The sequence below is a fragment of the Halyomorpha halys genome, unplaced genomic scaffold, assembly GCF_000696795.3.
Source record: "Halyomorpha halys isolate HHAL.00 unplaced genomic scaffold, Hhal_1.1 Scaffold212.1, whole genome shotgun sequence".
NCBI classification, from domain to species: Eukaryota; Metazoa; Arthropoda; class Insecta; order Hemiptera; family Pentatomidae; genus Halyomorpha; species Halyomorpha halys.
In genome coordinates, this window is record NW_027107855.1 from 1,233,034 (window position 1) to 1,246,153 (window position 13,120).

The following is a 13,120-nucleotide window of genomic DNA, read 5'->3' on the forward strand; positions in this document are numbered from 1 at the left end:
TGAAGGATACCAGAATGACAAGAATAAACCCAAACTACATTCCATAAATAAGTATCTGTAATTCTTAAGACCGCAATTGTAATGTCAGGAATACCATGTTCAGAAAAGTAATGAAGCCATGCATAACATTATAAAATAAGGTACTCACATTCGTCGTGGTCTTTGGCGGTGACGGTGAGAACGGTGTGCTGTATATCTTCATTCTCGTCCACCTCCGCCTCGTACAAGGCTTTGTCAAAGTACGGGGGGTTGTCATTTTTATCGGCTATACCGATACGAATAAACTTGGTCACTGCAACAAATAATAATAAATTAACATATAAAAATAAAATGCATAAATATATAATATTAGTAAATGATTCCCAAAGAGGAATCAAATATTTTAATTCAGTTGATATTTAGTCCATATATTTAATATGTTTTTCTGTGATGTTTGTAGCATGTTATACAATTTTTTCGCTATACATTTTCGGCCTTTGTTTTTATTTTCTATATTTCTTTCAAATCTTTTATACAATATTATCTGGTTAAATTAATTTAATAATTACATTTCATGTTCTTTTTACAGGAAACTGCTATCCCCAAATGAGAACAAAGTAGCCAATTGCATCTAGAACTACAAAAGGAATAATAGACGACTTCATTAGAAAACGGTTCAGAAAGTTTCACTCACAGTTACCGGCAGTTAAAGGAGCAGTAACCTAACCTCTAAATCTAAAGGTAATCTAACTATATTTTTATATTTCATCTTTATAACTTATATTCAATATTTATAGCTTTGTGAATAGTTAGGAGTGTCTTTAGCACGAGAAAAAAACGAAAAAAAAATCTAATTGTTATAATAACATCGAGGGCATTGAGGTCCTGATGGATGACTTGATTTGTGACAAAGTAAGGAGCATTAAGGATTTTACGAAGGATTTTGGATAGTAAGGATTGGATTCGGGAGGAATTTTATGGTTTAGTGGAGCCCCAAAGCTCAACTCCGTATGTCCAGATAGGCCTTATAATAGTCATGTAGATCTGTCTTTTGTAATGGATTGGCAATTTAGGCCGTTTGTCTAGTAAATGTTGTAATAGTCGGAATCTACGAGCAGTTTCTTGTCTTTTTAGTCTTGTATGATGATTCCATGTCAGTCGTTTGTCAAGATGCAGTCCTAAGTAACGGATCTGTTCGACAGGAATAAGTGGGATATTATTAAAGGATACTGTAGGGCGAGAAGTCATGGGTTTACGAAGAAGGGTGTGATTAATTGAAAATGTGATTTCGTGGGAATTAATTTTAATCCTCCAGGTTTGGCACCATCCTTCAAGAGTTGTGATGTGGGATTGGAGGGTTTGGGATACAATGTAAGGATCATTGTTCACTGACAATAGACATGTGTCATCGGCATAGGACTGTATAAAGGATAGGACCAAGGTTACTTGCAACTACCCTGAGGTACACCAGCAGACTGGTATGAATAAGAGCTGTTGTGGTTTATTTGAAATAATCTGTCGGAGAGATAAGAACGGATAATGAAGAAGTATGTAAGGGGTAGGATTTAACGGATATGGTATAGCAGTCCTGGGTGCCAGACTCGATCAAAAGTTCTACATCAAGAAGGACTCCCGAGCAGTACATTCCGCGCTCCAATGAAGACCAGACAACATCAATCAAACGATGGCATTGTTGGATAGCGGAGTGGGATGTTCGGAATCCAAACTGGTGATCTGAGATTATGTGGTTGAAATTAAGGATAGGGTATAGGGGTTTTAAGATGAGTTTCTCAAGGATTTCAGCAACAAATTAAATTATTTTCGTTTATAAATAATTAAACAATATTATTCATGAAACAATTTAAATTTGTGATTAATTGTACAACATTCTTAAAAATAAAAACCAAATTTATTTATTTATTTTTTTAATGACAATAAATAATAATGAATAAAAATAGTTTCTAGAAATTAATTAGTGTATTAACGTGTAGACTACGTGCGTTCTATTACAAACTATAACTGACCATGGAAAATACATAAATAAAGTCGATTAGGTATATAAATCATACACTCAGAATTGATATCGGACACTGTATCGAACAGATACCCACAGAGGTCGAATTTCCTGTCAAAACCCAGGTGAAATATTGGAGAAAGAGGACAGGCCGATGGAAGTTGAAATGGAATCAGAACACCCGATTCGGGATCTCATACACCACATCCAAAAAAGGATATGCAATTTTTATTTACCTTTACCGTATTCGGAATGGATATGTCAAACGCAGTAGAAAGTAACTTTTACGGGCTTGGCAACTTTTAATAAAAAAAATATCGGAACGGAAATAGGTCACAGAAGTAAGAAAACTTTCCTAGTAACATTAATAAACATAATGAAATATTTAATGCAAATAATAAATAATATAACACACAAATTTAAGATGGTAATTTTGAACCTTTTCCTTTTTTAAAGACCCAGTAATTTATCTTGCAAAGAAAAGTTATGTTTATCAAATAATGTCACCAATCACTAATAGTATGGCGAAAATTAATACTATATTTCCATTAGAATTTTTTTAGTTATTTAATATTTCATTAATAATGTTTCGTATATACATATTTACATAAATCCAATCACACATGTGTATATTTGATCAAATAAATGAACTAAATATAATGCCTGGTAAGCGGTTGAACCGTCAACTCATGTCTCAGGAATATTCGTGCTGAATGATGGAATTAGTTTCGAAACCTCAACTTAGATGAAAACTTAAATAGGAGTGGACTTAGCTGATAGACCAATCTAATCTAGCTAATAGCATAGCCGATCGAACACTAATCCCATATACTCTTCATATCTTCCTACACGAAAATGAGAGAACCTAAGTTTTCTTACAAATTTTGTTTTCATAATTTAAAACCAAAACAACAAAAAAAAAATCAAATAATGCATATTAAAATACTGAATATAATTTATGATAAGTTTAAAAAAAAAAAATGTAAACTGGGGTTTCATCCGCGTTAAATTTGTGGCATACATATACTCTATAACCATAGTGACTATATAATTTCACATAATAATATTCACATATAAAAAAATATAAAAATTAAATTATTAAAAATTAAAACACGATTCATTAACAAAAAATGCAAATCTTTTAGATAAGGGTAAGTTTATTTATGACGTAAACATAAAATTTTATTTTTATCCATTTTAGTTTATACTCCATTATTTATTTGTATTATTATCTATTAACTTTTTATTTCTAGTTAATATGTAGGTGTGGTATGAATTTGATCTTACATCTATTTCCTTTCTATCTAATACCTATTGCCCTTAAGTGGCAGAATGTATTATTACAATATAAGAATTTTTTTAGATATCGGTACTCAAAAACTAACATGTACCTAGAGTGAATATTAATGAATAGACAAAAATAAACATAATAAACGGATTTTAAGAAAATTTCCCTTATCTTACCACATACACTTAAGTAGACAAATTTGGCCAGTACTTTAAAAGATCAATTGAAATTCACGAAAGATAAGTAATTTTAATTATTTTTACTTATGAGTGTATTTCTTCTTACACGAATGAGCCCTACCAAAACAAGATTAAAAAACAATAAAAATGTAAAAAGTGTTAAAAATGGAAGTATTGTTTTGTTAAGAGAGAACAGTACATTAGTTTTGTTTTTTGTATGAGACGCTTATATCATCTTTCTGTAAGATATTACAACTGTTTTACACTGTTACTAAGATTTGAACCTGGGTCATACAGTACCTATAAATCAGGACTCTGATCATGCCACATCGCTTCGCTACGCACAATTTAAATAAAAAATATTGTCACAACTGTCTTTCAAAATTTGTATTCCTTTATTTAGGATTAGATGTTTTTACTTTTTCTTGAGAAACTAAGAAAAAATAGCAACAATGATCCATTCAAAATGAAAGTTGGGTGTTTTATAAAATGTTTTTGTACTAAAAAAAAAAAATTATTATGTCTTGAGAAAAAAAAATCTAAAGGCCAAAAAGACCGATGTTAATTTAAAGTTTTAAAAAGTGTTTGTTACATCTTCTATGAGTGAGGAAGAAGGAGAAATTTCACCTACATATTCATACTGACACATGGATTAGCACTAGTATTAAACTGTAATTTATATTCATAACTGATGCATATATAAATATTATATTAATTATAATAAAGGTTATCAAATACTTCGGACAATACACCATACCGCCACAGGTACTGGTATATGTAGCATATGGAATGTTTTGGTTAATATTTAGTTGTAAAAGTTTCTGAAGTTCATTAAACTTTTAATGTTGTAACTTTTAGTTAGGCAATCTTCGCACCCCGCTCACGTGTGCAACTAGAAACTCACGTTTGGAGAAATTAACACAAACATAACAAAACCTCATTCTCTTTCAGTAGGGATACCGTACAGGTGACTTCTACCCAAGCCCTTTTTTAATTTGAAAAAAAATTTTTTTTTAGAACTTTTCAGTGCCAATTAAAGAGGACATTCTCACAGTATATAGTTTAAAAAGTTTCACAATTAATTTTAGACAGAAAAAAAAGAAACAAACGTTAACATTCAATTTTAATTTTAATTCAACTTATTATTTACTTGTTCAAATGAGAGTTGACGATATGTGAGTCTGATATTAATTGTTTCTTTTCGAAAATAAAAAAAAAATTTAATATGATTTGTCCGATGATATTTTCGAAATATAATGTTAATTAAATAAAATTAACAAATCTAAATATAATGGGATAAGTAGTTTCGAGACCCCATAAATTTCTCAGATTTCATAGTAACAGTGTAAAATACATATATTTACTAATATTGATAATAAAAGTGTGGCAGAACGTATTATTACAATATAAGATTTCTTTAGATATCGGTTATAAAATTATACAATAAAATTATTGTTTATATATAAATTATATTATAAATCTATAATATAAATATAAAAATGACTTAAAATAATGTTGAATCGAAAAGTGACAAACATTGCTTTTAATTTTTACATACTGTGAAATTAAAAGTATGCGTAAATCATTACGTTAAATGTAAAGTGGTTGTAAATAAGTATAACCATAATTTGTATTTTATGTATGTGCTCTACTTAAATTCTATGAGACACGACTTAAACGAACAGTCATATAAGATAACACCATTTATAATTAAACAGAAACCAAATGTTGGATTTTACTAAATATTTTATGTAGGCGGGTTTCTTTTAGGTATTTGAGAGAAAAAAAAATCACGAAATTAATAACTAATATACCAAGCATTGTTTGCTCTAAAATTTTTAATATTACTGTGTTGCATATCAGTGAATTGCATTCATAAGACAAATAATTAACTGTCAGTTATAAAACTTATTATATAACGTATGAAAAATATTTTTACAACAGGCACATAAAAAGCTGATCCTGAAGCCAAAAGCAAAAACGGAAACTGACAAGATTAATAAATGGTTTAATTAATTTCTAAGGGAATAGGCTATTTGCATGCAAAATATCCGAGCTAATAAGTGGCAGTGTTAGGGGAATTATAATCGGTTTAAGCCACACCTAACAGAGATAATTCAAAAAGCAAACTCTTCCGCACTAAATCAGCCTCCAATGGAGCTCTCGGCTAAGTCATGTTTTTACTCTTATAGTCACGTTCAAAATAACAATAACAATTCGTTATGTTCTACATTGCAAGACGTTCCAAGGACAATAGGAGTTTCGTAGTTCCAATATAATAGGAGCCAGGAATATAATGTATAGGCATGAATAAAGATAAAATTTTACAAAACTAAAGATGTTTCAGGAAGAAAATTTATTAATAACTTAATAAAATGCTTTCAATGGCGCTTGAATATTAATTCTGTATCTCAACTCGTAAGTAGAATTCAAGGAATCCATTTTCGACGATGATGTTTAGCAGAATATTAGTTTTAAAGTCTATTAAGAGAAAAATATGCAAAAGCTTAAATAAAAAGAAAAAATTAATCCGTAAAATAAGCCATTAATAATAAAATGAGAATTAATTTAATGGATAACTAAAATGAAATGTAGCTAAATGTAAATAAGTTAAATCACCGACTTCATATTACATTCATTTTCATCATTTTATATATTAATAAAATTTTAAAAAAATATGCAAGGCTAAAAAAATATATATAAAAAAAATTGAAACAGCGATTTCAATTCCGTGTATTTTTACTTCTGCTGTCCTTATATATAGTATTTGGCTTTAATTTACAACTGTTCAATGAAAACTTTTCCACATAGCCAGAGCTATATGTATAGAAATAAAGAACAATTACTATAACAAATTAATTCACTATAACTTTGTTAGTTCAGGATGAATGACAATAAACAAATCATGTTATAAAAAATTTATAAAACAACTTTTATAAATCTGTTTTCAATTTCGCACGTTAATAAAATATCTCTCAAGAACGTCGGAGCGACGATAATTTATTATTATTTTTCCCACCTCTCTTTTCGACTATTCTTGAAAATATTTAATTCAGTGGATGAAAGCACTTTAGAGCATTATACAGCTCATAATTAGTCATCGCTTCCCTTTTCATAGTCACTGAAAGCTCTAGCCCCAAGCTGAGAAAGACCCCTTAATAAATCAGCCATATTAGAAGGCCATATTCTTTTCAGATAGACCCAATATATAGCATACTTATAATGAAAGTGAATAAGGCAAAATATTATAAAGGGTGGATATATGAAGGGTGGAGGGATAAAAATAGGACAGTCGATTATTCTCCATTTGGTTTTCACATGAGAAAAGAACTTTCTTCTATGTATTTACACAATTCAACTAATGTACCAAAAACATCAATGTTTTTAAATTTTTCCATTTTACAACTTGATTCATTTCTAACGTACTAGAGTGAAAAGAAACCATTCTATTGAATCATCAAAAGGTCATTTTTCCTGTAATAGACACATCCAGTTAAGACTAAAATAAGTATTTGACGCCTAGTCAAATTTTGATCGAATGGATTTTTAATTTATCAAAATAACAACTCTTAATTAACTAGTAATGTTTAATTTTTTACTCTGGATTAGTTATGTTCAGGTGCCAACTCTGAGTTTATGTCCGTGCCCACTACATATGTTTTGATGCCATCTACTTATCAAAAATATAGGGCTGGTTATATTATCACAGTTTAAACTACGATTTCTTGAATCTCAGGTAAAACCAATAATTGAGGTAGCTTCAAAATCAGTTCCATCCAAATTTGCCTGAAATGTTTTTTTTTCCTATTTTCCACATGTTCTAGATAAAATACATCCTACTGCTTAGCGGTAAGAGCCATATCCTTCCCATGAAAATTACGTTCAAAGTAGTACGTAATACGTACCAGCTCCAGCCAAGCTCTATTTTAATCGTGGAACGTTCAACCGGCGCGACGTTGGTTTTATTGTTTTCATGCCAATTTTGTTTTCGATTTCCATTTCATATTTCCAACTTTTACAATCGAACAGCATCCGGATTTTGAAATGATATTGAATTTTGGGGTAAGGTGAACTATCTCACCGATGTAGGTGCATTTCAACCTTTTACAAAGAAATATAGAAACATTTCACACGTTACTGGATTGGATACCAGTAGAAGTACCTCTTACTCCAGCGAAACTATCAGATGCTGCAAAGTGAAGTATTTTCCCATTTAACTCAAAGTTATAGTATCGAGTATTGTAATATATATTACTAAACATTTTTAAGAAATGTATATTATGATATAAATGAATATATTATAGTAGAACTAAATAAAAATAGACTGAAACAATAATGTAAAATGTTAGCTCTTTCTTTCGGGGCAAATCGTGGAATAATGCAAATCACAAAAGGCCATTCGGAAACCCAATGAAGTGAAGGGGAATGATTCGGTTTATATCGTCGAATTGGGGAGAAGCATCGAATCCAAGGATTCCTACCGATTTCAACAATAAAAAATCATGTGACCAACACTTATTCTGAGAACTAAGCTTAATATTTAATGATGATATATTAATTTTTGGGTTAAAAAATGCACAAAATTTTGTTCACTAATTAGTAAAATACTGTACACGTTGAAAATTACATACCTGTTTTTATTTCACGCCGTTTTCCATTTTAAATATTGCTCGATTTAATTATCTTGAACCTCCTCTTTCCGTTTAAAGTAAATATTTCAAATGTGATATATACCGTTGTTAAAAAGGTGCTTTAGTGGGGTGGGTTAGCCGGGAAGTATTGCCTTCTAATACTTTTTGTGTAGTGATCTTCTCTTCTGAGATCGTGACATGTCGACTGATAATATTCCCTATAAGCGTTTGTTTGAAACGTAAGATAAGTTAGGCCTACTACGGAGAGCGAGGTGAGTTCCCATGCCTTTTTCAATTTTTAAGCCCCTTTTAAATACTGCTCGATGAATCTAAGTATCCTCTTCCCGTTTTAAGTAAATATTTCAAAAGTGATATAGGGCCATCTCTAAAAAGGGGTTTTAGTGGGGCGGGTTTTTTAAAAGCTATTTTAACAACATACTTTTGTGCTAAACACAATCCGTTTCACCAAACTTCTATGTATATTGCAAATACTGTAATTGTGATCTGTAGGAAATATGGAATGTATGTTATTATTTACAGGTTTTATAATATGAAGATTAAAAAAAAAGTGTCACAGGAGTTAGAAAAAAAACATGTATGTACCCGACAAATGCAATAAGATAGCAAAAAATAAAAACTACACCTAGGTTCAATATTTCTATTTCCTGAACCAATTGTTTCAAATTTCAGCGTGGAGAAGAAATTATTAAATTAATATTAATGGAAAATGTATTTAGGATTCAGAAACATGAGAACATATTTGAAAAAGGTAATAAATAAATAGCCTGAAACCATTTATATGGGGAAAGAACCTTACAAAAAACAAATGCTTGAATTTTAAAGTATATTTTTTTTAATTTTAGAAATAAAAAAATTCTCAATATCGATAGTGCTAAAATTTATCTATAAAATTTTTTCATTACATAAAAAACATTAAAACTTAGTCCTTTTTATTTAAAAAAATTTTTTTTTCATTAAAACTCAGTACTTTTTAACATTTTTTTTTATAATCTGCTATGATATTTAGCTCAATGACTTTTTAAACTAAGATATTTCCAAATTTAGATCTATCATAAGGTCGTCAAAGATCCGAAGATAAAAATTATTTTAATTTCTCATTAGTGATTAATTAGGAGCTTAAGAGTGATTACAGAGGCTGAGCCAATTCAGGTGCAAACCATTACCATTACATATGTATCTCCGCTTCGGTCTGGTTCCCCACCCACATTTACATCGCGTTAGGGGATTGAATAGGACTGGAGGGAGTCGCCAGGAATCAATGGGATTTAGTGCAAGGGCTAACATAAGCAGCTACTGCCTAATAAATCTTCCTCTCCTTTGCCCTGTAATGCCGAGATATCTAAATATATAATCATATAAATAATTAAATCCTACACACAACATTGAATATAAGAGTGCCACTAATAACAAGTTCATATGAATTCTGTTAATAATTAATGAATTATTTGTAAATAAGTATCATTAATTAGTTCATTCGAAATTTATATTAATTTTAAACTATGAATGTGGGCAATTTTTTGTAAAGAAAAAGCCTTTAAGTAGAATGGCAAAGCTAAGTCAAAATTACTTAAAAATCCAAGTTCTTTAGTACCCAACAATCTGCAACTATTTACATTTTCACAAAAAAAAAATACTTGAAACTTATTTCGTTCTAATAATCCTGCAGTTTTTTTAACTATAACATACTTACATATATTATGCTAAAATAATGTTTAATTTTATTAACAAATAAATACACTTATTTAGTATTTACGTCCTTCTTATTCAATCAGACTCTATTTAGAGATTTCTAAGGTTTTAAACTTTTTGGATTTGAAACTTATTTTTTCTTTAATGTAAGCTCATGAGTCTGTAGATCATTTATTATAAACAGATTACATTTATTTACGTTCTTAACATGGTACTCAAACAAATTAAAATTTCTCAAGACACAATTTATACAATTACATAGATGCACGGCATACACCAGTGGTGTGCCACAAGGTTTTCGTTTTCCCCAGTTATCTTTTTACTGTAAACCTCTAAAATAGTAGGTATTATGCATCAAATGCTTCTTTCTATAACTGTACTTGCTGATGGTTGTTTTGAAGAGAAGTATAAAAACGCTAAGAATGCATAAAAACATATAGGAACATACGTTGTTGGACTCTCGCGGACAAAGCTGCCAGAGAGGCACTCACGCTCCCTGGCCGAGGCACCGCCGTTCTTACCCCTTCAGAACTCAGTACACCCCTTAAATTACGAATATTAGAAAAAAGGCAGGCCAAGTGGGTTGAAAGCTCTCCGAATAAACTAAAAGAAATAAAACGATCTGTAAAACCATGGTCAACATTCTACCGCAACAGCCGTAGGGAGGAAGTTGCTCTAACCCGCTTGAGAATAGGTCATTAGTATTTGAATTTTTAAAAGCACATCGCCTTCTTTATAAATTATAACTCCTCTTTGATTTTTACTTTTTTTATTATTATTATTTTTTTTTAATTTATTTATTTATTTTTAATTTTTTAATTATTTATTTGTTTACTTTTATCATGCCATACGCTTTGATGACCAGAGAGTTTTACGCCTTTAAGCAACAATCAACAACAACAACATATGGGAACAAAAGATAGCAGGATAGCTCGAAAACTTAAATATAACAATAAATACTGAAAAAAATTACAGGTATTGTATTTTTGTATCAAAAATAAACTGCCAAATAGCTTCTCTATAAAAAATAAACGTATTTAATCATTAACGAACTTTATATATCTCTTCTTAAACTTTGACCGAAATTTAAAGTTAAGTAAATATTTTGACAGGAAAATAAAAATAACTAAAATTTGTAAGCTCCACTTTGTTAATACAGCTTGTCATATTACTTAGAGCTCACATTCTACACAATAATGATTTTATATAGTGTTTAAATACAATACACTATAGTTTCAGTACATCAGCAAAACAATCGGGAAGCGCAACTCCAAGAACCTTATAACAGAGATTTTCTTGCTAACCGGCCAAAATCATTTATTGATACATCTTTTAGTTTAAGCTTAACTCATACCAAGATGAGCCCCGTAACCAAGAATATATAAAACAATGAAATTCACACAAATTAATTTAGACCGATACATATTAAATGCACAAATATTTTGTTAAAATCAAGGCTATAAGCAAGAAAAAAAATAGGTATTCAATTTTTCAGAAATAAAGAGACTAAGAAAAAACATATAATTTAATTAATCCGCCTATTTTATAGAAATAGGCTTTAATACTTTTTTTTATCTCCTGAAGGTAAGATTTGACCACTTCTAATTATCAAGCAGCACGCATAAACGCACAGAGGCTTGCGGTAGCTTAGTGAACTTGGAGGAACAGATGTCGAGGGCTCGGGAATTTATTGGAGACTGCAGAGGTTTCGACGCCACCACTGCAGTACCCCAATTCACTTCTAGCCTCATCCGATAGGCAGAATATGTGTTTGACTATTCGAGAGACCTTTCTGCATTATGATGAGAAAAATAATTATAATTAAAATCAATGGTTTGATTACAAACAGTTTTGGTGATGTGATAAAAATTTTAAAAAAACTTATATCCATCAAGTGTATTTACAGAAGGATAAAAATATGTATTATTTTGTAGGAATCAGTCAAATATATTGTTAGCTTACAAGTAAAGATTTTCTATTATGGTGTTATTTGTTTTTTTCAGTCAAAAAGATATAACTCCAACGATTTTTTTAATATCATAAAAATCTGCTCATAAAAAGTAGAATTACTATTTCTATAACATTAAAAAAAATTTTTTTTATCATTAAACATCTTAAAACTATGTTTGACTTACAGTATTTCACCTGTAAACCGACAATATTTGAAAGAAAACTGTAACAGCTGATCGAGAATAACTAAGCAACACTGAAAACACAAAAATATTTTACTGTATTGTAGACGAAATGTGGGCTCAAGTATATTGGAATCATTTCAATGGTAGAGGATGGCCTCAACGAAGAATGATTGACCATTTCTAGACAGAATATGTCCAAAATGAGTTTGCTCCTGCGTACTCTTCTTTCTCTCTTTGTTGCCCACAGGCAAACTCATCTTAGATGTACTATACTTTTAGCGGAAATACCCTGCAGAGGCTTCTTAAAATGTCATTTTGTTAGAACGAATATTGAACAAAGATTAAATTCTAATAATAATTCTCCATGGTGGTCTATCCAGAGATAGCTACAAATCCTCAAGAATGCTGCAGCGTATAGCTCTTCAAATTCAAGATCTATTTTATTATCTTTGTATAATTTTTATTGATGCATAACAAATCTAATACCTCTGCATTTAAACTTAAAAGGAGTAATCACATAGATTTTTTCAAAAGAGATTAAAAAATAATAAATTATCATTATTGATTATTAATATAAAAATAATACCTTACAGTTTAATTATTACTAAATATAGAACATAATAACCATACAGAATAATATGATATTAAACCTACAAATATATTATTTCATGAAAGATTTTACCTATTTAATTTAATTTATTATTATTATTTAGTTAATTAATTCTGAAACTAGCCAAAATTAAAATTTATAAAGAATTATAGATTATAAATTATAAAAACTGAATGAAATTCAAGGTAGCTCATAGCGAAAACAAAACAGATCAACAATACTACACTATACAAAAGAATTTGTGTTTTTTTTTAAATATAATAACTTTAATTGATTCCAATACACGATTTTTTGTTTTTAGAAAACGATGAAAAGCAACTTCAATAACGAGAATTTATTAATATTTCAATTAGTCCCATGGTATTGGAAGTTGTAGAAATAGGACCGCAGAAGTTTGTTTTAAACAACGGGTGCCGGTATTTCTCTCTTGGATTTAGTTTCAACATATTTGTCATAATATGTAAACTTTTTGATCAAAAACTTCAGTGAGCTATAAATATAAATATATTAATATTAAAAAATTAAACAATTGATATACAAACTTACAGAGCAACATGGCAAGGAATGTAATGTA

At 29.6% G+C, this 13,120-nt stretch overlaps 1 protein-coding gene across 14 annotated transcripts in view; it reads right to left on the reverse strand.

Annotated features, from left to right (window-relative positions):
• CadN (Cadherin-N) overlaps nucleotides 1–13,120 on the reverse strand; it is a gene marked incomplete at its 5' end in the record, with an annotated part of 700,644 nt that overhangs the window by 236,609 nt on the left and 450,915 nt on the right. For all 14 annotated transcript variants that reach the window (XM_067046228.1, XM_067046224.1, XM_067046230.1 and 11 more), the window contains 1 exon segment: nucleotides 149–292. In XM_067046228.1, coding sequence (XP_066902329.1) covers nucleotides 149–292 — 144 coding nt within the window.